The 24,457-nt window shown below is 57.7% G+C and overlaps 1 protein-coding gene across 3 annotated transcripts; it reads right to left on the bottom strand.

The window, feature by feature from the left end:
* Nucleotides 1-10,261: 10,261 nt before the first annotated feature.
* Nucleotides 10,262-22,477, bottom strand: AMOTL2 (angiomotin like 2). 3 transcript variants are annotated; one of them, XM_040965160.1, is made up of 9 exons: nt 21,716-22,477; nt 19,502-19,778; nt 18,455-18,599; nt 18,048-18,140; nt 14,938-15,233; nt 14,050-14,357; nt 12,696-12,913; nt 12,296-12,475; nt 10,262-11,668 (listed from the first exon to the last, which is right to left on the bottom strand). In XM_040965160.1, the coding sequence occupies exons 1-9, from the start codon at nt 22,432-22,434 to the stop codon at nt 11,610-11,612; spliced, it is 2,295 nt and encodes a 764-aa protein (XP_040821094.1). In that variant the 5' UTR covers nt 22,435-22,477; the 3' UTR covers nt 10,262-11,609. The 3 variants fall into 3 exon arrangements, with proteins under 3 accessions (XP_040821094.1, XP_040821097.1, XP_040821093.1); XM_040965163.1 differs by having other exon boundaries at nt 12,296-12,472; XM_040965159.1 differs by having other exon boundaries at nt 12,296-12,472; nt 14,050-14,355; nt 14,942-15,233; nt 21,716-22,476.
* Between the last annotated feature and the right edge of the window lie 1,980 nt (nt 22,478-24,457).

Below are 24,457 nucleotides of genomic sequence, written 5' to 3'. Positions count from 1 at the left end.
GCACTTCCGGCCCCTGTGCAGATGTCTCAGGACATCCCGCTCTTGGGGACAGGCTCAGGTGTGTACACAGGAGCTCCGTGCTGGGAGCTGTCTTTGCAGTAAAGGACTTGGTGGCTGCACCTTTTTCCTGCACAGAGAAGGAGCTTGCGAGTCATGAAGTATGGTGAGGAAATGCAGTAATGTAAAAAAGAAAAGAAACACGCCCTGTAACTTCATTCTCCGATGACAGACACTAAGAACATCCTGCTTTCAGATGCCTTGTAGGGACCGGTGTCGTGACAGAGCAGGTCAAGCCGCTGCTTGTGACATATCACAGATCAGCATTTCTTGGCTTGACCCCTGGCTACTTTTTTGGATCGAGCTTCCTTCTGATGCGTTCAGGAGGCAGTGGACAAGAAGCGCAAGGTCCAGGAACCTGCTCCCCATGTGCGAGAATTAGATGGAGCGCCTGGCTTTGGTGTGGGCGGCCCTGGCTATTCTGCACATTTGGAGAATAAATCAATGAATGGAAGACCTCTCCCTCTCTGTTAGTCTGTCTTTCAAATAAACAAATATTTAAAAAGTTAATCCTTTAAAGTCTTTTATGCAAATATCAGCATATAATTTTCACAGAAAAAGTGGAATTTTGCCTTCTGTGCCATTCCACATATTTCTGCTTATTATGTTTATACATACATGTTTGCCCTGACTCACAGCCCGTGAAAGTGGCCGTGAATCTGTGTACTTGGCTCCTACACACTGACTATCCATGACACATCAGAAACTGCCTGATCCCGGGAGAGAATGACAGTGCTTGTCCTCAGGAAGCTTATGGCCTGGCATGGGCACAGTCATCAGGCACCAATCCTTCAGGACCTTCCCAGTTGCCCTGACACGAGCATTGTTTGTAACTGTATCCCAATTAAACTAAACAAATTAAACAAAAACTAAGAAATCGGGCCAGCGTTGTGGCACAGTGGGTGAGGCCACCGACTCCGACTCCAGCATCACCCATGAGCAGCTAGTCCTAACTGCTCTGATTCCGAGCCATTTCTCCTCTAATGTACCTCAGAAAAGCAGCAGAAGATGGGTCAAGTACCTGGTGCCACCCAGATGGGGTTCCCAGCTCTTGACTTGAATCTGCCCCAACCCTGATCTTCGTGGCCATCTGGGCAGTGAAGCAGTGGATGGAAGACCTCAGAATAATCTGAAAGAGTGACAGAGAAGAGAGACAGACACACAGAGAAAGATGGAGAAATCTTCCACCTGCTGGTTCACTTCCCAGATGGCCACAACAGCCACTATTGAGCCAGGCTGAAGCCAGGACCCGGAAACTTCTGGATCGCCCACATGGTGCAGGTGCCTAAGCACTTGGGGCATCTCCTGTTGCTTTCTCCGGCCATCAGCAGGAAGTTGGATTGGAAGTGGAGCTGCTGGGACTAAAGTGCCACTCTGATATGGGCTGCCAGCATCACAGGTGGCAGCTTAACTGCACCACACCACGTCAGCCCCAGTCTTACATTTCTGAGGCATTCATCCACTCAGTTGGACATCCTTGGGTGGGACTTGCCTTCCAAAGCCTGATGTTCTAATGCTGGTTTGCATTTCCTCATTCCTTCTGTGGAATTGCTCCGAAGGGAGAGTTGTCACAAATGCTTGATTCGTGACAGCAGTGGGGAGTTGAAAGGACACGATGAGGCGAGCTCACTCAGTCTGGGGCCATCAGGGGACCCTCCCTTGGATAGGTGACGTTTGTCCCAGTTCCTACAGGCTCCGAAGGGCCTTTCGGTTGCAGGGAAGAGGGTGAGCCAAGGTCTACCCCCAAAGCTGGCAGGGCCTGGGAGGAAGTGTGTGCGTGACCTGTGCCTGCGGAGCCTTCCTCGTTGGAAACAGGCAGCTGCTGCTTGCTCCAGCCAAGGTCATACCTAGTGGAAAGGAGGGATACATCCTAGAAGATAGCATACAAAAACACCCAATACAGTGTGCTCAAAATCTTAGCAATGCGTCCACTGGCTCACCCGTCCTTCCTTTCTTAAGACATGCTCCGTTTCCTCTCCCAGTGGAACCACCTGCTGTGGATGTGTGCACCCTCCTTAGGTCAGGGTCAGTGCAGCGTGGTGGCTCTAAGTTAACTCAGGCTGGAGCGAGAAGGCAACATCTGCTGTCTGGAATGGCTGGGTAGTCCCCAGCTCTTTCCCAGTTGACCTTAGGTTCCCACGTGTGGGCCAGCGTTTGTCGTCAGGATGATCTGATGGTTGAGAATGCCCAAGGCTGCGTGTTTCTGGCCTTGAGCCACCACCAATTGTTCTGAGCTGGTTCCTGCCGTAGCCTGACCCTACCCCAGCCCTGTCCTCCCAACGGCTTGGTGTGGAGGACCAGTCTGCTGACTGCTCCTACAGAGCTGTGCTAGTGGGCGCGCCTGGACACATGCGTGAACTTGGCCCGTGCTCCTGGTTGCCACTCACTGAGGACACAGTGCGTTTACTTGGCATACATGCAGTGCCAGGGCTTGTGCTGCAGCAAGTGAAGCCACGACCTGTGATGCTATCCTGCATCTGAGGGTCGGTTTCCAGTTCTGAGTCCCACTGCTCCACTCCCGATCCAGCTCCCTGCTAATGTGCCTGGGAAAGCAATGGGAGACAGCCCACCATGTGAGAGACCCAGATGGAGTTCTGGGGGTCCTGGGTGTCCTGGGTCCTGGAGGTCCTGGGCGTTGGGTTCTTAAAGAAGGGTTGAGACAAACTAAGAGTGTAGCTGTGGCCCCATGGAAGATGCCAGCAGCTCCAGGAAGTCTGGGCCTGGCTCTGAGGCTCTCACGGAGCCTGGGGGTGTGTGGAGTGCGTGGGGGTACAGGCACCATGTCACGGAGCTGCTGGCACTGTGGGGTTCAGCGGGGCTGTTCTGGGGATCCATGCCCACAGGGACTTGCCTAAGGATGCTCCTGCTCTTCCTGCCCCTCCAGGAGACTCTACCTGCCCAAAGGTCACGTTTAGGAGCATGCTCTTTACTGAAGTTGATGCCTGTAATGTACCTTCCTTGGACACACATATGACTCACTCCCTCACCACCCCCCATCTCTGTTCAAACATACCTTCTGAGTAACCACCCCTGTACAATGACAACACCTGCCCAGCCCCACCAGCCCGCTTTTTTTTTTTTTTTAAGTTGGAAAAGCAGGTTCACAGAGAGGAGAGACAAACATTTTCATTGTGCTGGTTCACTCCCCAAGTAGCCGCAATGGCTGGAGCTGAGCCATTCCAAAGCCAGGAGCTTCTTCCAGGTCTTCCATGCAGATGCAGAGTCCCAAGGGATTGCTTTCCCAGGCTGCAAGCAGGGAGCTGTGAACCGGCACCCGTGTGGGATTCCAGCACATGCAAGGCGAGGCTTGGTCACTGTGCCATCATGCCGGGCCCCTCCCTTTTCCTCTTGCCTCCTGTTCTCCTGCACAGTTCTTGTCACCTTGTCACACAGTGTTGACCAGCACATGGGTCATGCGTTGTGGCCCCCTGAGTTAAGCCCTCAGCCTTGCTATGCTGCCCTCCCTTATGGATGCTAGTTTGAGTCCTAGCTGTCATGCTTCCAATCCAGCTCCCTGCCAATGCACCTGAGAAAGGACTGAAGGATGGCCCAAGTGTTTGGACTCCTGCCAGCCATGTGAGAGACTCAGGTGGAATTCTGAGTTCCCAGTTTCCACTTGGCTCAACCCCAGTGACTGTAGCCTTTGTGTACCAGTGAATGGAAGACTTCATCTCTTCTCTCTCTTTTCATCTCTTCTCTCTCTTTCCATTTCAGATAAGCAAAAATAAATACATACTTCTTTTAAAAAGACATAGGTACAGAAGCCTGGCACGGTAGCCTAGTGGCTAAATCCTTACCTTGAGTGTGCCAGCATCCCATATGGGTGCTGGTTTGTGTCCTGGCTGCTCCAGTTCCCATGCAGCTCCTTGCCTGTGGCCTAGGAATAGAGAAATTAGACAAAATACTAAATTAAAAAGTGAACAAAATACTCAGGCCCTTGCTGCTTGCTACGGGATGGCTAGCTCGCCTGAGAGGTGAGAGGGTAAGAGGAAAGGCTTTATTTTGTCTCTGGGAGAGTCATCCAGGAATCCAAAATGTGCCCCCGCTGCCCAATAAGCCAGCCAGAAGGGCTTTGTAAGAGAGGGGCACCTGCAGGTGGGGCTAGAAAAATGAGTGCAGCCCACTGACCATCAGGCCCATTCTCAGATTGCTTCTGCAGCTGGTCTGTTTAGAAAAGGCCGGGCATCAGCCAGGTGGTGGTTTCTTGACCATGGTGCTCAGCTGACTGCAGCTGGTGGTGCAGGGCACGTGCCAGGTCATCAGGTCAGCCTTTCCAAGTCAGCTCCTTGCAGTGGGTTCTGCAATTCCCATGCAGACAGGGTGATGACCAGCTCACGTGCCGCCAGCCCACCAAGAGGGAATGGAAGATGCCTACATGAGGGCTGCTCTAGCACAACCCCTCCAGCCCTGGCTGTCCCTCGCCGTCCGGCCTCTGTGGGACTTTGCCTGCTCTAGTCCCTCCCCACCACTGTGCCTTCGACTAGGAAGTGCTGCATGTCACTTACCGAGTGGAAGAGGCAGCCCGGGATGTCCAGTGTCTCTGCCCGGATACAGGGAGGGAGAGTGGAAAAGGCTGAACTCCATGGCACGTGGCCTAGTCCCATGGTTCTGGGGCTAGGGTCCTTAGTAGGCTATAAAAAGGATGTCCAGGCTGTGGACCCTGACTTTTGGCTGTGGTGCTTGGACCCTAGGTCCTGCATCAAGGTCTTGCAGAAGGGGCAAGGGCCAGAAGACTAGCCCTGCCGTTCCCCGGAAGACACTATCCACCTGGATCTCCTATACCTTGTCTGTGGAAGCCAAGTACCCCCAGGCATGGCTGGAAGCTGCCACCTTGATCAAAAGGCCTCCACCCCCGCCTCTGGCTGGCCCTGGCTTGTTTCCAGAAGCTACCAGGCCTGGCAGGGCCTGGCAGGGCCAGGCAGGAACTCTTCACTGGGGGACTGGGGCGTTGTGGGTTCACCTGTTGTTCCCACGGCTGGGTCTAGCCCAGGCCCACAGGCCCATGGGCACCTGGCCCTGACTCAGAGGGCTGCCATCCAGCAGGGCTGGTCCTGGGCTCACACACCCACGGCTGCCTTCTCCATGCTGATGCAAGTCTTCAGGCTCAGCTTCTCCTCCTTTGACCTAAAGACTCCAGCTACAAAGTCCCTTTAATGCTTTCCCACCCTCAGTGAGTGTTTTCTGGCAGAGGGAGGAGCTTGAACCCTCTGGTAAAAATATCCTAAGAGGCACCTGCCCAGGGTCATGGGGCACAAGGAATCATAACAGGCTTGGTGCATTGGCACAATTGGTTTGTCGTCCTCTTACATATGGGCACCAGTTTGTGTGCCAGCTGCTCCACTTCCCATCCAGCTCTTTGCTGATTGACCTGGGAAAGCAGTGGAGGATGGCCCAAAGCCTTGGAGCCCTGCACTCATGTGGGAGACACAGAAGAAGCTCCTAGCTCCTGGGTTCAGATTGGCGCAGCTCTGGCCATTGCAGCCCCTTGGGAAGAGATAGAAGATCTTTCTCTCTGTCTCTCCTTCTCTCTGTGGAGCTGCCTTTCCAATAAAAATAAATAAATCTTAAAAAAAAAAAAGAAATGAAACTTCACTTAGGTCTTCTTACCCTGTGCCACTTCTCAACCAAGCAGAGTCACACAGCAAGTCTGCCAGCAAGGGTTCCCGCAGTCTCTTTTTTTCCTGGCCTGCTCCCCGGGGGAGCTTACAGGAAGCTGCTGAGGATGGACGGAAGCAACGCCGAAGGCAGACTAGAGGGACAAGGAAGGCATTGCATTCCAGAAAACAGGAATGGCATGGACAAAGGCCGGAGGCTAGGGACAGACGGGACTCAGAGCCCTCCGACCACCTGCTGGGGGACACAGGAGGCCCATGGAATGCGGAGCCTGAGATGCAGCCTCAGGCACTGGGCATTTCTCCAGCGCTCACGAGCTCCCGGTGCTGTGTTTGCTTGGAGGTCTAGAGAGCAATGGCAGTGACAAGGAAGCCTTTGAACACACAGCTTGCCGTATGAGCCACTGGGAAGTGCTGGGTATAGGGTGAGCATACAGTAAGCCTTGGTGACATGCATGAATGAGTGAATCAATGAGGGGATGGCTCAGGGAGAACCAGGGTGCCCACGCTGAGGCAGAGGATTCTAATCCTTGCAGGGAAGCCCCAGATGGGGGTCTATGAGTCTTGCCATTTCAGTGAAAGATGAGTGTGGTTCCAGGGTTGTGGTCTCAGCCAAGAGACACTTGGTGGGGAGAGTTTAATCAAGGGTTTCCACAGTGCATGGAGTTGAGCAAGCAGAGGAGAGACAGGGCAGGGTTGCCTGGAGCTAGAGAAGGGGAGGCAGGAAGAAAGCCAACCTGGGCAGGGACAGAGCCACGGTGTTGCCCAACAGCCCTGGAATGTGAGCCTTTGGACTCGCAAGCGCCCTGGGTCAGAGGGCAGATCGTGACCTTCGGCCGGCTCGGAACTGCAGGCTGCCCGCCAGGCCCTCCAAGGAGGGGAGCCGCAGCCGAGCACGCAAGCAATGAGTGGTGCGGCTCTGCAGGGCACCTAGCAAACCCACTCTGGTGGACGCGGGGGCTGAGGGGCCTGCTCGGTGGGTACGAGCAGGGTGTAGGCATGAGCCAGCCACCCGTGTCTGCCACGCAGTGCTGCTGGCCAGTTGTTGGGGTGCTGTCCACCCCACTCAGACCTGCCATGTTTCTTTTGTGACTCCTCTCCCCAACCAGGGAGTTGGGTCTCAGCGGGTACCCAGAACAGCCACACCGTCCACCCTGGTGGAGAGCAATTCCAGCTCCATGTCACTCAGGCTGGTGAGGTGAGGATGAGCCCCAGGTGCTCACGGGCACTTGTTGTCCATTCCTGCGGAAGGGCATGATACCTAACACCCAGATTCAGGTTACCGGCCAAGTTCAAGCCCTGGGGAATCCACTGGAACAGGGCCCCTCACCAAACTCTAGACCTGATTTCACATTCCCCAGTGTATATTCATTTTCTTCTCGAGGACCCAAACTTCTGTCTCTGTCCCTGTCCGCTACCAAAGTACACAAAGTTCGGGCCTCACTAACAGCAGACCCATCACTGGCTCCTGACTTTGAAAACTCTCATGATGGAGGTGGGGTTCACAGGCCTTCATGCCAAACCTCAGGCCAGGTCCTTCGCCTGGTAGCTTTGGGAGTTGGGGTTGCAGAGAGGGGGTTGTCCAGCTCAGCGCAGCCATCTTGCCAAAGCTTGGGGCAGCTGGACTTGGGGTATAGGCTGAAGGAGACAGCTGGCAATGGAAAATGCCAGCTACGTCATCCTGGGAAATGGGGCCCGCAAGTGTGAATGCATGAGATCTAATTACACCTCTAATTGTGTCCCCAAGGCCCGCTGGAAGGACATCTGGTAATGACCCTTGGTTGACTGCTGGCTAGAAGTGGGTACTATGGACATCAAACACCACCAGATGCAGCGCTTGAAAAGGGTGGACTTCATGGTATGCGAACCTGATCTCCTTGGATAAAGGATGCCGAGCACTCAGTTGCTGTGGTGTTCTTCGCAGGTGTTAGAGCCAGCCTGGCGGGCCTGGGACAGCAGTGCTAGGGTCTCTCAACAACTGCCAGGCACGGCCGGGGGGCACGGGGTGTGAGTGTAGCTTGAGCAGGTCCTTTCTTGTGCCAGCAGTCAGAGCAGTGCTGCACACATGAGCCTTGTCCAGCTTGGGGGGCGGTCAGATGACTTTGGCTATCTCTGGGTGAGGCCCAGAACCCCATTCACTGACTTGGCACATTTTCACCAAGCTCTCTGAGTTGGCACATGCTCAAGCCAGAGGAAAGGTTAACCATTAACCAGGAGGTGAGAGAGCAGGGAGCCTGGAGCAGCTGGACCCCCTCGGAGCTAGGCTCCAGCCCTGCTGGCGGTGGCATCGGGCAAGGAAAGGGCGCAGGCAGGTCAGGGCTGTCCCCTCCAACAGGAATTTGTCCTCCAAAGGGGCCACGCAGGCTCTGGCCCCGCTCCTCCCCTTCACAGCAGTCTGGACACATGGGCCAAACAGTGCCCTTCCCCAGGGCCTGCCCAATCTCCCCACAGTAGTGGCTCCAGTAGTTCCGGGATTCGGTTAGGCTTCGTTTCAAAGTACACTGAGCCATCTGCTTACCCGTGGTGACCACGTGGCCTCGCAGCCCCCAGGGCCCTTGCAGTGGCTCCAGCCAGAACATACTGCCGACTCACACCTTCCTCTGGGACCCACAGCTGGGCACACAGGTGCACAACGGCACACACACACACACACACACCTGTGAGGACTCGGGCTGGGCGTGCTGAGAGGCCCACGGCTGGGCACACACACACACACACACACACACACACACACACACACACCTGTGAGGACTCGGGCTGGGTGTGCTGAAGTTTATCGGAGTACACCTGAAGGTGACTCTTGACAGACTAGACTCTGGATTCTTTGATCTGAGATGCATTTCCTGGGTTCTTGGTGCATAAGTTGCATTGGCCAGGTATCTCTTTGCTGACCCATTCTTGGAAACTCCCTGGCACAGGTACTGCTTTTAGTCATGGACACCATCTCAGCAAATATAGCCACAGGCCGGCTGGCCCACTAAGGAGGCTTGGGCAAGGAGCCTCAGGGTTTACTGTGCTTCCAGGGACCAGGCCTGCATCCCAGGTGAGCGGCCTATCCAGGGTGGAGACCCCAGCCCAAGGTTCAGCAGGAGGAAGGCAGGCTGGAGGCTGGCCGGGGGCTGCTCTGTGGACTCTGCATTGGGTTGCCTGCAGGATCCTACCCGGCCATCTCTGCACTCAGTGGGGCCATGGCCAGTGGCCAAGTTGTTGGGGAAAGCCCCTGGATGCCTCTTCCCATGATTCTGCCTGCTAAACTCCATTCATGTGGGCACAACACCTCAGGAAGACATCTCCAGAACGCAAGTGGAGTGACTACTCAGTGCCCTCACCACCCACACAGCCATGGGGGGAGGGCAACTCCAGGGCAGTGCCAGTTGTGTATTGCTTCCTGATGCTTCCTGCCCAGCTTCCCCACCACCAGTCCCTGTCCTGGCTGGAAACCTGGCTGACACACACCTGTAGAAGCACAGGCTGTTATCTACTCTAAGAACAAACCCAGTGGAAAATAGCTCTGTCTTCTTTGTTTTTAAGCTTTGTTTATTTTTATTGGAAAGTCAGATATACAGAGAAGAGGAGAGATACAGAGGAAGATCTTCCATCCGCTGACTCACTCCCCAAGTGATCGCCACAACCAGAGCTGAGCTTATCCGAAGCCAGGAGCCAGGAGCTTCTTCCAGGTCCCCCACACAGGTGTAGGGTCCCCAGGCTTTGGGCTGTCCTCAACTGCTTTCCCAGGCCACAAGCAGAGAGCTGGATGGGAAGTGGGGCTGCTAGGATTGGAATCGGTGCCTATATGGGATCCTGGGGCATTCAAGGCAAGGACTTTAGCCACTAGGCCACTGTGTTGGGCCCCAGCTTTCTCTTCTTTGAGTTGACATATGTTTAGCATAAGGAAGGGGTGAGGAGGCATGTCCATGAGCAGCCCATGCACTTGGCCACCCTCTGCATGCCCAGGCTGAAGGCACGCAGAGCACCTGCTCCACGAGACGGTTCAACACATACAAGGCTTCCGGTGTGCTGGGTGGGAGGACGGAAGGGAAGGACATGGAATGGCGAGTAGTGAGCAGCCGGTGAGGTCCAGCAAAGGGATCGGCACAGGCTGACTTTGGGAGACTCCTGCCACTCTCCCCAGCCCTAGGGGATGTCCTTTCAAAGTGGGGAAAAACAACAGCCTCTCTCTCAGGCAGCCACGCCAGAGTCCTTGGGTCCTTGAAGTGATGGGACGATGAGGTGGCTGATCTCCCTCCCCTTCCCCTCAACTGCAATTTTCAATATTTCACGTCACGTCGAATCCTTTTTTTAAAAATTTTTTATTAAAATACTGTTATACCCAGTGGAATGCAGCACCAGTCCTGGCCCGGGTGGCATAACAAAACAGCCAGGGTTACATATTAAATATTTATGATAACTTAAAACATATAGACACACACCATGGTCTTTGGCAGAAAATTGTTCACAGCACAAAAAAAAAAATACTTTAAAAAGAAATACCAAATATTAATCCAAAATATATTAAGTTGTTGTGTTTTTTTTTTTACTTTCACAATATTTTTTTGCCTTTTTTTTCTTTTTTTTTTTTTTTTTCCTTTTGGCTTTGTAAACAATGCACATGAACCAAATGCAGTTTTCAGCTTTCAACAGAAGGGTAGGGAAGTTTAAAAAAATATGCAATTGTCCAGCAAATGCAAATGTTTAAAAAAGGAAACTCAAGGAGCCATGGAGATAAAACATATATAGGACTTAAAAACAGCAAAGGAAATAAACAAAGATTCAAGAAGTCAAAACAGTACAAGACAGAACTGCTAACACACACCCACTGCTCAGGGCTTCGGTCACTGTTCCCGCTGGTTGGCCCCCCCAGGGGGGCGCTGCCCCCCAAAGTCCACAGGGGGCTGGCCATAGCTGGAGGAGCCAGCCTCATGGGTGCCATTTCGTGACAGGAGACTCCATTCCGAGGATTCTTGGAGTCACAGCTCTCAACTAGTTTCCAATCACTCCTGCTCCCACTCCCAGGTCGGGGGACGAGACAGTCTCTCCTAGCCTCTCCCGGGGCCTGGGAGAGCTTGGAGGCGCATGGTTCAGGTGAGGGCATGGCAGCCGATGGCCTGGCGCAGGCGGTGGCCCTTCCACCTGGCTCAGTGTTTACAGCCGAGCTCCTGGCATGTCTCCGCACAGGCAGCCGGCGACAGGCAGCCCACAGCCGCTGGAGAGCAGCCTCAAGGCAGAGGAGGAGGAAGAGGCGGCACAAATCAGAAATCCGTGGGTTACGAACTTGAGCAGAGGAAAGACCCCCGAGAACAGCCAGGGTTTGGGAACAGTGGCCACCAAGGCAGCCGAGCGCAGTGGGACCCACGGAGGTGCTCTCTGCTCCAAGGGTGAGATCTCACAGTCTGCACACTGGCCCTTGGCCTACTGTTGTGGACCGCCTCCCCTCCAGGCCACACACTGCGGCTTCCATAAGGCTCAGGCTCAAGGGTTCCCTCAAAGGTTCAAGTCTGAGCCATCCCAGGGAAGTGTGAGGAACCAAGGGCAGAGGAGGTCGGCTGGGGCCAGAGCTTGACAGGGCTGACTTCACCATCGATGCGGTTTCCTCTGGGTGTCTCTAGGCAGCCACCTTGAAATCAGCTTCCCAAACCAACCTCTGCCCTCCTGATCCTGCAGGAGTGCCAGTCTTGCTAGAGGAAGACTTAGCTTGCCTTCGGAGTTTTCCATTGCTGCCCCAGCCCAGCAGCAAGCCTGGGGCAGCAGGGCAGGGCTGGCTCACCGTCCTCCTGGGGCCTTGAGGTCCTCCTGGATGCTCACACTCTCAGATCTGTCCGGGTGCAGGCAGATGACGGCTGGCGGGGAGCCGTAGTGGGGGGCTGCTGGAATGGTGAGAACCGCAGAAAGCAGAGGAGGGGTGGGGGACGCGGCTCAGGGTCCCCCGAGGCACCACTTCCTTCAGATCAGTATCTCGACCATGTCACACAGGTCCTGACCTCTGGATGCAGCCACGGTGTCTGGGGAGAGACAAGGACACAACACATGCTAGGTCCAGATGGCTCCTGCAGAGTCCTGGCTCATTTTAAGGAAGGCTCTTTCATCCCGAACTTTTGCAAGCCCCGTGGCCCAAGCAGCCACATTCCCATGAACTCAGCTAACCACACACAGCCCTCTCTACGCCCTCATCCCTCAGCCAAGCCCTGAAGACCTACTCCCTAACATGGCCGCCGGATTGGCGTCTCTCTCTGACCTGGCGGCAGGGAGCCCCGGCAGAGGCCCCAGGCAGGAAGGCAGCCCCGCATTCCTCCCGTGCCTGTGGTTTGCTGAGATCATGAGGCCCAGGCAAATATGCAAAGGCGAGTGTGAACGGGAAGCCAAAAGGAAGGAAAAAAAGAGAGAAATGGCCTCTTCTTCAGTTTGTTTCCCCTCCACAAGTCTTCTAACCGGAGAGTGCCAGCAGGGTCATTTGTTAAACTCTGCCATCTCAGATACCCATCCTGGACACTATACATGGCAGAGAGACCACGAAAGCAGCACCAGAACCCCCTGTCAGGGTTTCTAATTCCTCTGCTCAGGAACCAACCAGCCCTCCTACCCACAGCTGAGTGCCCGCACCCTGCCCACTCCAGAATCTAGAGCCATACCTAAAGAGGCTGCCCTCTGGCCGCTGCCGCACCCCACCAGGCTGTCAGGTTCCGGTGTCGGGCAGGCAGGGGTGCTGTCCGGCAGGCTGTCCGTCTGGGTGCACCCATCCTTGCTCCCATGTTTGGCGTGGGTAGGGAGGGGAGAGGCAGCCACCAGCTCCTCCACGGCTGGCCTATCTGCTGGAAAGGCAGAGGCTGGTGGTGAATGCTCTTGGCCCACTGATGTGGCTCCGAAAAGGAACAGCCTAAGCTCACCGCACCCACTGGGGACTTACTGCTCTAGAACCCCAATAATTGCAATGAAGCTGTGGGGGGCAAAGTCTGGCTGCTCATGCTCAGACCAACCCTAAGATGGGGAAAGAAACCCCCTTCCCCACTGCACCTGCCCACCTCCGCTCACCTGTAGCCAGCCTGGCGGGGGCATCTGCTGGCTGCTCACTAGGCGAGAGCCCTGGCCAGCCCATGGTCCCCATGGCCGCAGCTGCAAAGATGGATGGCACTGACTTGGCAGGCCGCAGGGAACCCGGGGTGGCCTTGCCGGGCTCTTTCCTGGAGCGCTGCTGCAGGACTTTGATGACAGCGTCCTTCTCCAGGATCTGGGCGTGGAGCACTTTCAACCTGAGGGAACAGAGCCACGAGCACTTGCTTGGTCAGCCCCGTGGAGCCAGCACCACATCTCCCATCTCCCGCGCCTGCAGTGGCCCCTCTGCTAGCAGGGCCTGTGGTGGCCTTCCCAGATGGAGAGCTGGCAAAGCTGGTTTAAGCACACACTTCTCCTTCCGACCCAGCTTCCTGTGAGCGTGCTTGGGAGGCGGCAGACAACAGCTCAAGTTCCCAAATTCCTACCATTCAGGCAGGAGAGTTCCTGATGGGAGGTTTTGGTTTCTGGCTTTGGCATTTGGCCTCTGTCTCTCCCTCCCTCTCTTTTCTTCTGCCTTTCACATAAATACACCAATCTTAAAAAAAAAAAAAAAAAAAGGCAACACTTGGAGCTCTCATCACAGTTTTGGAATTCAGTGTTCTTAGAGCCCAGGCACTGCAAAACTACCGGAACATGAGGCACTAGGCCGTCTCACATCAGCAAAGGCAGGATGCTAAGGGGAAGGTTCTAGAAGGATCTGAACCACACACAGCCCTTGTCCCACTGGGCAGTACTCCAGAATGGGTGGGGAACAGCCTAGAGGTTGGATGGCAAGCAACACCTCTGCAGCCTGGCATGACTTAGGAGTGGGTGGTGGGCATTTCTGGGAAGTGGAGTGTTTACAACCCCCATGGGTAAATAACAGGGCCAGTGTTGTGGCACACAGGTAAAGTCTCCACTTGTGGTGCCGGCATCCCACATGGGTGCCAGTTCAAGGTTCAGTTGCTCAATGTCCAGTCCAACTACCTGCTGGAGTGCCTGGGAGGGCGGCAGAAGATGGCTCAAGTGCTTGGGTCCCTGCACGCACAGTGGAGACCCAGAAGAAGCTCCTGCCTTCATTTCGATCAGCCCAGCTCTGGCCACTGTGCCATTGGGGGGAGTGAACCAGCAGACAGAAAATCTGTCTCCCTCTCTCTGTATAACTACCTTTCAATTTTAAAAGAATTAAAACAAACAAACAAACAACACAAAAAAACCCTGGGGTCAGCCCAAAGCAGGCAGGACAGCTGAACTTTATGGCGACAGGGGCCTGTTTGCCAGGGATCGAAGACTGGACATCACCACCCCCTGCCCCTGACCTCACGTGCCACCCGCTTGGCCTGCAATGCCAAACCTGCTTTCCATCTCCTGGTGCCTGTGGCCGCCGGCGAGCAGGCCCTCGTTGAAGCTGCTGCTGGGTGAGGGCTGGGGGGAGTGCCGGATGAGAGTGGTATCGCGCTGGGCGGCGGCCGTAGCAGCTGCGTCCATGGCAAATTGCCTCATAGCCCTCTCCTCCAGAAACTTCTGTTCCCACTTGGTCATGTCGGCCTCCAGTGCCAAGATCTGCTCCTCTTTCTCCCGCAGCTGCTCCGACAGCCGCAGGGCACTGAGCTCCTGGGCCCCAGTGCCACCATTGCCACTGCCGGAGGTGCCTGCTTGTCTCTGCAAATCAAGAGGCACCAAGGTTATAGGGGGCCATGCTGGGTGGTGACAGCACAGGCCCTCCACCGCCCACAGGACTCCGGCTGCCGCACGGGTTTGTACAGAGAGGGGCTAGGTGTGGGTATCTGTGCATCTGCCCCGAATCCTGGGCCAGGAGCGTGAGCACCGTCACAGACCACACAGAAATGGTCCTTGCAACGGGGACAGGACACCATCAAAGATCAACCAGAAGAGGACTGGGCAAAGCAGGCAGCACTACCCTGGGTAGGGAGGGAGAGAGGCCGGAAGCGGGGTATCTGGTCTGTAAGCAGCAAAATGAGGAGAGTCTCAGAACCTAGTGCCCGCCTTCTCCACAAGCCTGCGAGGGCAGCCAAGGGTGAGCCTTGCGTTCCTTCTCCCACTCCTGCAGCTGGGCAGGGGCCAGGCAGTTAGTGCTGGTGAACGAGAGGGACGTGGAGGCAAAGACCCTCACCTTTGCTTTCCACGGCACCCCAGCCTAGCTTAGCTCCTCCAAGCCGAGTCAGGGAGGAGTTTGGGGGAGGCGGCAACCGCAGATGCCACTTCCATGCTGTCCGCTCACCTGCTGCGCGCGCAGGGCCTTGAGTTCCTGCTCCAGGCGTGTGCGCAGCCGCAGCTCCAGCTGCTCGCGCTTCTCGCAGGCCGCCTGCAGCTGCCCCAGCGCCTGCTGCAGTCGCTCCACCTTGTCCACGTACGCCTGCTTCTTGCGCAGCTCCTCCTCAGCGCGGGCCGCCCGGGCCTGAGCGTTGCCCAGCGCCTGCTCCAGCAGCTCCGCCCGCCGCCGCTGGTCCTCCATGGCGCCGCGCAGCAGCGCTGTCTCCCGCTCCGCCTTCTCCTGTTCTTGTTGCTGCTCGTAGCCTGCAGGCAGACATGGGCTCCGTCAGCCTCTCGTGACCCTCCTGGCTGGTCCTCGCCAAGCTCTGTGCTGCCCACTGGAGCGACACAACTGCCACTCCAGGAGTTGGGTACCCTTACTATCCCGTTTCACCGGACAGTAAACTGAGGCTTGATTTAAGCCAGATCTTGGTGCCAGAACCTTTGCAGTAATCGCTAGGTTGTACTGTTTCCCGTGCCATGAGTGTGTCCCACCTGTGCCATGCGTCACCAGGTCCCAAACATTCAAAATTCCTCTTTAGTCCCGTAATCGAGCACAGAGCAGCCAGGCGGGGGCCCTGACATCTTTTTATAGATGAGAGGGGCAAGGCTCAGTCATCCGTCAAGTGGGGCAGTGAGCACAGGCCAGGGGAACCTGCCCCTGGACCCGGCCCCACAAGCCTGCATTTACACACGTCTTATTCCACAGAAACCTCTAGCTCACCAAGGTCAACAAGCGACCCCTACTTCCAGAAGGCGAGAGATGCAACCTGGCGGGAACCTGGGCTTTGGGGCCAGACCGCTGCCAACCTTGGCACAAGACCCCTGCACCTCCTGCCCCTCTCGCTGCTCAGTGGCCTCGGGGTTCATTTCGCAGACCCAGGCCCCTCTCCTGAGACCACCAAGATGTTTACAGATTCCCAAAAGCCAAGCAGGGAAAGGGCCCTGATGCAAAGATGTGTGATTGGGGGTCTCGCCACCCTGACTATGACATCATCGTGTGCAGTCTGCAGAGACCTCTCCGAGGCTGGGTCCTGGAGGCTCAAGCCCACCTCCATGCGTCCCCCACAACAGCCCGTCTGTTTCAGACCAGTCCTGGCCAAGAGAAAATCCCTCCTCCGGGCTCCTAGTGAGATCCCAGGCACTGCCTCTGAGCAGCACCCTGACCCGGCTGAATTTCCGGCCAACGCGGCACCTATGGCTTCGGGCACTGTTTCAGGCAGATGGGAGAAGGGAAGGCTTAGTCCCACTAGCTTTGCCCGAGTTTTCGTCTTTGGGCCATGTGTGGCTGAGGGCGTATTATACAGGACCACAGTACAACTTCCGGGCTAGAAGGCCAAGGGTTTATGACCCTGCACCAGGAAGCCAAGGAGGCACTGACAGGCGCCTGGGGCAGATCTAGCACATGGAGCCAATCCAGGCCAGTTCTTGGCTCCCTCGGGACCTCCGAAGGCTGGTAGAGGGGCCTCCTTCTCCTGTGTGGGCTCCACAGCCCTATAGTATGCACCGCCCCAGGCCTGTCCCAAAGGCTGTGGCCGAGGGCTGCACACCTGCCGGGCAGCAGACCCAGATGGCAGGGCTGCGCTGCTCTTCGAGTGCTGACCCCAGAGAACAAGGAGAGAACCCCGAGGCCCTCTGGGGTGGCTCCTACTGCCAGGAATTGCTGCCTAGGGCCACTTCCAGAAGCTTCCTACTGCCTTGGACAACCCCTAAGGCCCTTGTGGTAGCTGGGAGGCTCAAGTCTTAGCCCTCTCCAGCCAGTGGGACCTTGATAAGGGCAATAGGCTGGTGGTGGTAGGGTGTGGTGAGCCCCCCAGTGGGAGGGCAGGGCTAGGGGGAGGAGGGCCAGTAGGACTGCAGACACCATGGCAGGGCAGGAATGTGCTTCTGTCCCCTCTGTGTCCCCTCTGTGTCCTCCCACCCCCTCCGCAGCTCGTGGCCAGGGCTTCGGCGCGGCAGGGTGGAGCAGCCAAGGGGCGGAACAGCCAGCTCTGGAATGCCAGGCATCCAGGTCACCCGCGGCTGCCAGAGTAATGGCTCCAGCCAGCAGCCAAGAACGGCCTGGCTGGCTCCCTGGGGAGCGGAAACGCCTCCCGGCGGCCTCCCACCCCCCAAAGCAGCCTCCAGAAACCTGGCCGGGGACTTCTTTCCTTGGGCAGGCCCCCTAAAGTCCTGTACTTCCTCACAAGAGACCCCCAAAAAGGGTTTTCCCAGCAGCCTGACCCCTCCAAGATCCACGGCTCCTTTCCCCATCTCAGCCCACAGCACCGGCCTAGCTGGCTCCTGTCCAGTCCCTCCAGGCCCCTGCCCTGGACTTTGAACCACACAGCCAAGGATCTGTCTCAAGCTGCCCTTCCACCTGTGTGACTCCTGCTGGGAGCACCACAGACTTCAGTCTTCCCTGTGGGCCCCTTCCTCCGTGCCACCCTTCCCACATACCACCCAATGCCTCCTCTTTTGAGTTCACCCAGCCTCTAGTCCTAGGATCACCCCCCACTTCCTGCCATCCTCTTCCTGTGTGTGGAAGCTTATACCTGCACAGCCCACCCCCTGTCTCTTGACCTCCAGGCCAAATCCGGGGGTTTGTTCTCACTCTGCTAAAACACCCACCTGGTGCTTGGCACAGTTGTGCTAGTGGACACATGTGAGTGAATGAATGGACCAGTTCATGGACTCACTCACTTTGTAGGGGTGCTTGGCTTCCCACCCCTGCCCTGCACAGAAGTTTCTAGAGCTTCTTCTTTAGCCTCTGCTCATTGCAAAAGCATTAGGCGTCCCTTCTAGCCTCTCTCCTAGTTTCCACCATTCCTATCAGATGCCTGCCACTTCCTTGTTCCCAGAATCCCCTGAAGTTCTCTCAGGATCCCCTCCCCTCTTCCTTCAGCTTCCAGCTGCCTGGTGCACCCGTGTGGTTGGCCAGCACAGGTCTCAGGGCCACCATTCCCTAGCTTCCCAGTAGACACAAAACCAGATCCTTCTCTTCCCCTAGCCCACAGGCCCACGTCTGGCCCAGTCCCTGCCACGTGCCCACAGCACTGCTCTGGCAGGGGAGGCTCATGGTCGGGACCCCCTACTCACTCTGAGCAAGCAGCTTGGCCACCATGTCCTGACTGCCCGCCTGGGCCTCCTGGGTCCTGCTGGCGAGGCGACGGTTGGCAGATTCCAATCTCTCTGTTTTAAATGAAGGAAAGATGTTTTAGAGCTGGAAGATGCTGCCCACCTGGGTTTCCCCTGGGGCCCCATGGACTGCATCCTCTTAGCGAGGCAGGAGCCCCTAGGAATGCGCCATGTCCCACTCAGGGCCCGGGAAGCAGGTGGAGGGTTCCAGAAGGGACTCCATGGTCTAGCCCACCGACAAGCCCCTCTGAGTCCTGGGTCCTTCTGAGTCAATATGCTTTTTTTTTTTTTTTCCAGATTCTCAAAAATTTCCCCCATACAGATGAACCAAGCCCTCTCTCAACAGGTGCTCCCCCAAAGGCAGTCACCTCTCAGGTCCCGGTTGAAGTCCTGCAGCCTCCTCATTTCGCTGTCCATCTTGTTGCGCATGGTCTTCTCCAGGGCCTCCCGCTTGGAGGAGGCCCTGGTCAGGCTCTCGTGGGCTTCGGACAGCCTCTGGATTTCACTCTCCAGCTGGAAGAGGCAGACAGCAGAGCTCAAGTGAAGTGGCCACGCCAGAGGCAGGACCTCTTCCCCCACCAACCCCTGGCCAGCCACTGCTCTCCCTCAGAGCAGGGGGTCAGAGAAGGTAAGAGGCAGGAGCCAAAGCTCCAGTGGGACGGTCGGAATCTTCTGGTCTCTGAGGTGCCCTGGATTGCTGTTCGCACAGCTTGGAGGGCCCAAGGACGTGACAGATGCTGGGTGAACCCAGGGCCAACACTGTGTGCCCAGTATCCAGAGAGAAGCATTTCACTTCTGCTGGCCTCCACTGGGACATCCGAACATGTGGGTCAGTGGTAGGCCTGGACTCCAGCCATGTTGGGCTGCTCTGACAGATCTGACATAGCAGGAGAGAGGCCATCCTGCTTGCAACTGGTCAACCTTCACCAATACCCAGGAGTCACCTCCAGGGCCCCAGTGCCTCTGCCTGGGGGACTGTGTGTCTCTCCCAGCTGTCACCAAGCACCCTACACAGCCAGTCCCTCCACCCACTAGCTGCCCCTCACACTTGGCTGCCAGGAACTTGTGCGCGTGCTGCCAGCCAGCCTGCTACCTAACAAGTCGCTAGTCTTTTTTTTCCTCACGAGGAGGGATTTTCTCTTTGGCTAGGGCTGGTCTGGAACAGACGGCCTGTTGTGTGGGGGGACACAAAGGGCTCTCTATGGGAGGTGTCTGCAGGAGGGGCTGTGCTGGGCCAGGGTGCCCGTGTGCAGGGGGCAATGAAAGGGCTCTTTCTCATCACCCAGGGCTGTTCCGCAGCTGTCTGGAGTCAGCGCGGAGGGCCAGGAGGGGCTGGGGGCAAACAGTAGAGAAATCCAGCCTTCCCTTGGGCTGCTCAGGCCCCAGCCAGCCCCACCTCCCGTGGCAGGGCCTACCTTCTCAATCCGGGCAGCCTTCTCAGCCGAGTTCTCCAACTCTCGCTGCAGCTGCTCGTTGTCCCTCTGCAGCCTGGCATTCTCTCGCAACACACTCTCCATCTGGGCCAGGTGGGCGCTTCCCGAGGAGGCCTGGGCACTTGGCGGCCCCTCCAGCCCGCCAGGGGGGCCATGGCTGAGAGTGGTGAGGTGTGGGGGCGGGGTGTGCTCCTGGGCCTGCTGTAGGTACTGGTACTGCTGCTGGAGGAACACGGGCGGTACCTGGGCCTGCAGGATCCTGGGTGACACAAGAGGTGGTGCTCAGAGCTCACCCGAGACAGAGCAGTATCTGACAAACAGGGGCCACTTCCATCTGCGCTCCTCACAGTGGGCACTCCTCTGTCACTGCTCCCAGGGTCCCCAGCCTCCCTGGGGGCTGGCCCTCCAGGCTGGCACAGCACTGGGCAGACACACACACCCCCACGCAGCGGCCCCTCTGCCACCTCCCCGGTGGTATGGGGCTTCTGCTTAGTCTCTGGGTAACATTCCCGCCCCCAGGAGTTCTGTGGAAGCCGTGCCACTCCTGGACTATGCAGAGGTTGGGGACAGTGTGACTGGCTTCTGACACTGGTGTCCGTATCAGCCTCAGGACCGAAGGGAGCAAGGACCAAGGAGCCAGGGAACCTTGCTAGGGCCAGGTGACTTCCAAGGGGCAGGCATAGTGTCTCTGGAGCCCAAGGGATTGCCTAAAGTTGCAGCAGCCCCGCAAAAACTGAAGTCCACATCTGGGTCCCTCCCCCCACCTTACAGGGGGCCCTCCCCCCACTCCCCTGGTCTTCCCAAAGACTAGAAAAGTCCTTGGCCCTAGTTGTCAACAAACGACCCACATCGCATTAGCCCAAAGGAGAGGCCGGACTGGGGAGCTGCTCCCTATCCCCAAGGCTGGGCTTCCGGGGGGATCTGGGCAGAGCGTGTCCCCTGGGACATTGTGGCCAGGCAGGCTTGGTGTAACTGAAGCTCTCGCTCCCTCTGCACAGGGCCAGGCATTCCTCAGGGATGACTTGGCTGGGGAGGGGGCAGGCGTGGAGGAAGAAGAGCCTCTGCCGCCCTTCACACTCGCTTTCCCTTCCGCTCGGCGTCCCCTCCCCCTCCCTTTGTGTTCTGCGGCATGCAGGCCACTTCCTGGCGGCAATATTATCTTTTCCTGACAGGGTTCAAGAAGGCTGCTTCCAAAAGCAGAAACCTCGGACTCAGCTTCCTGACTCTTCCTGACCGAGCCTTGAGAAGGGAGATAAGGGGGAGGATTCTGGGGCGGGGGGAGAGGGGCTGCCAGTCTCCCCCAAGTGAGGAGGCACCCTCGGCTGCTTGCTCAGGAAACCCAAGCAGTGGGAAAGTGGGTGACTCGGCAAGCGCCAGAAGGACCTGATCTCTGACCTAGAGCTACCCAAGCCTGCCAATCCTTGGGCCCTGAGGAGGGGTCTCCGGGTGCTGGCGGTGGGTAGGGAGCATGGCAGCATCTCAGCAGGTGCCACAGCCTCCTTCCTGCCAAGGCCCCAGACTCCCTGCCTCCTTCTGACCGCCCACAGCTTCCTCGCTGGTCCCTTCCCGGCTATTCTCTAGATGAAGCCAGAGGGGATGTCTTCAAAGACAGTTAAATCATTCCGTTCAGGGCCCCCAGAGTCCCGGCCCTGGCCCAGCAGCCTCCCCTAACCTGCGCAGAAAGGGCCCAACTACAGCCAGAAAACCAACAGCGGAGACAGGTGGCTAAGGACACCAACCTGCCCGGTCCTCCTGGCTTCCGGTCAGTAGTGACAACCAATTAGCATGCTGAGCAAGCCCAGCTGTCCACGTCTTCCTAAAAGGCCTTCAGGAAAGAGGACGCCCTTTCTTCCTACTTCACTTGCCAACAGTTTGGCAAGGACTCCTGCCCTTTGTCCTCAGGAAGTTCTTTCTGAAATCCAACCTTTCACCCCCATCCCCGGTCACGGCAAAGCTACAGCTCGGTGCACCACCGAGTGTCCACTCAGTGTCCAGATGCAAGTCAAGCCAGGAATGCCACTAATCCCTCTGCGACCTTTGCTAGGCCCTCTCTCCTGCAAGCCACCAGCCCTCTCCACTCTGGAAGGAAGGAGGTGAAGGGGTGAGAGGGGCTGGTGCCAGTTCAGGTGCTGTCCCATCTCCCCAGGGGACACTGCGAGATAGCCCAGGGTTGGACAGTCACGTGGGAGCAGTTACCTGACTTCGGCGTGCTGCAGGTGTGGGCTGCCACGGGCGCGGTATCGAGGCTCAGCCACGGCAGTGGCAGTCTCGTGAGCTAACACGACGTGGTGCGGGTACTGAGGGGGAGGCCCGCGGGGCTCGGGGCCCTCAGGAAGGGGGGCCCTGGCTGGGATCCCCTGCTGGCTGCGGGCCAGCTGCGGGAAGCTGTGCGAGGAGCTCATGTGGCTGGGGACGCGGGCACCGTTCCTCTCCAGCGACAGCTGCAGGAGCCGTTCACTCAGCGAGCGCACATGACCGTGCCTCAGCTCCCGCAGGGCCTCATCCTGCCGCCTGCCGCCTCCTGGGGCACCGCGGGGATCCCGGGGCGCTGCCTGCTGGGCCGCGTAGTACTGTGAATGGGCCTTGGCCTCTTCATAGGTGGGCAACTCCTCGCCCTTGCTGGGCTGTGGGCACAGCCGGTGGAGGGTGCTCTCCGCCAGGTGGCTCTCACCACCCTGATGCTCCTGGCCCTGAGGCTCCTGCCTCGTGGCCTGTTGCAGCACCTGACTGTCCTCAGGTGCCAAGATGTCCAGGGAAGCCTGGGGGCTCCCCGGGCCTCCAGCCCCGGCCCCACCCCTCAGGGCCTGCTGCTGGATGGCCAGCAGCGTGCGCGTCTCCGTCAGGTTGCCGTAGCGCAGCTGCTCCTGGATGAGGCGGTGCAGAACTGTCCCGGAGGAGTCTTCGAGTGTCCTCATGATTCTGTGGCTTGCACACGCCTGCCTGGACGAAGGCCAGTGGCACCTGGCTCCGGAGCACCTGGCAAGGAGAGAAGAGAGCCATCAGCGGAAGCGCGCGGGACAAGGGAGCACTTTCCGCTGCAGTTGCCTGAAGAAAGCATGTGGATTAAGAGCCGGGAGAGGCTGTTCCCGTAAGCTTAGCTTCAAGTATGGCAGACAATGCAAAGCACATTGCTTCATGAGCCTGAGCATTACAGAGTGCTGATTCGAGTTCGCCTCAGATCCCTGGCAAAGGTTCACCATTCCAAAGAAAAAGGCAGTAGTACCCTAGGAGGTAACCGCCAGGAACCACAACGCCCTCCATCAGGCCACCCGAATCGACCGGCCTGGGGAACCACTCCAGGGCAGCTAAGCACTTAGCTGGCCAGTGAGCAGGGAGACAGGGCCCAGTGGACCAGCGGGCAAGAAACGGCTCGCAGAGCTCTCTCTGAGTCAGTGAGTCCACGTTCAGTCCAGCTAGGCACCTGCCACCCCACACTTCGCTAAGCCCCTGAATCAAAGCCCGGGCGCTGCTTCGCCACGCGCTGCTGACGACAGCAGAAGGGAACTGGAGTCACAGAGTGACCTTGGCAGCTATTCTGCAAGGTGAACAGGAAGAAGCAGCAGTGGCATCTGCATTGGGGAGCAGGGATAAGTGAGACAAAAGGGTGTCGCCCATCTAGGACAGTGGCCTATCACCTGGTCCCTGTGTGCTGACGAAATACTGCCAGGGAGCAACAGCAAGAAAGGATGGACCGAAGCCTTTGCTTTTATGATTATTCTCACACACCTGCTACTTGGAAAGGCCTCCACGGGCCCTCTAGGCACACACCCCGGATGAGTGCTCTGCACCCTTTGCCACCCCAGGAGCAGCTTCTCGGGCTACCTGGGATGGAGGTGCGAGCCTCAAAGGCGGAGACAATGTCCTGAGAAAGGGGCTGCCTTGGAAACCTGGAATGCTGCCCACTTCCCTCACCCAGCTTCCTTTCCAAGGCCTTCTCAGACACAAACCTCCAAACCGGGGCTCAGACAAGAAACGCTGACGGCCACACCACCGGCTCCCGCGTCCTACCTGGGGTTCGGCCTCGGCACGGTGGCAGAGCAACCATCCCGGAGCCACACCCCCAAGCCCAGGCCTGCAGCTCTCCTGAGCTGGGAGTGCGGGGTGCGGCCGGTGGCCATCTGGTCGCCCAGCCTCCACGGCATTCAGTCCCAGAGGGAATAAACCAGCCAGGCAGGACTCAGTTCCACACGGATTTCATCTGCGGACATTCCCTGAGTTAATCACCGTCTGGGCGGACTCTGCCGGGGCGGCCCCACAGCGGCGGGAAGGAATGTAGAGCCTTTGCGATGGATTCCTGGCGCGCCAAGCATGCGCCGGCTCGGGCGCGGAGAGAGCCACCGTGCCGAGGCAGGCCCGTCGAGGCCCCCACAGGCACACACGCCCCCTTCGGATCCTACCCGGCCGCGCCGTGAAAACCTGCCATCGCCGCGCCCTCGGTGCCCTCCGCTGTGCCAGCACTCTCGGAAAGCCGCTTTTCCGAGCGCGCATCGGCGCCCTCGGCCCGGGTTAATGCCCGCCCGAGAAGTCAAAGCTGGAGGCGGGTGTCCGTCACCAATGGCCCCGGGCCGAGGCTGCCAGGGCTGCCGGGCCGGAGGGGAACCTGGCCCGGCCCAGAGAGGTCTTTAAGCGTCGCGGGTCCGCCTCCCTCCCCCCTCCCGAGCCCTCTTTGTTTTCCAAATACTCCAGCGCTGACGTCACCGGCTGGACAGCAGACTGCATTCTTTCTAAGTGAGAGCCAGATCGTGGCTCCAGAGAGGATTTTCCAAGGAAGACAAAGAGGAATTCTTGGGCTGATTGGAGGCAGAGACACCTGTAACCCCCACCTAACTACATAAGCACCCAGGCCCCTGCACCTGGAACTCGGAGCGGTTCCTGCAGCCAGGACCCGTCTCGTCCGAGCCCACCACCCCAAACACGAACCCTGCCCTGTCCGCCGGC

Source organism: Ochotona curzoniae, unplaced genomic scaffold, assembly GCF_017591425.1.
Source record: "Ochotona curzoniae isolate NIBS_2020 unplaced genomic scaffold, NIBS_Ocur_1.0 contig_1302, whole genome shotgun sequence".
In the NCBI taxonomy this organism is placed as follows: domain Eukaryota; kingdom Metazoa; phylum Chordata; class Mammalia; order Lagomorpha; family Ochotonidae; genus Ochotona; species Ochotona curzoniae.
Note: the sequence above shows the minus strand (reverse complement) of the source record. Positions and strands in the feature narration are given on the sequence as shown.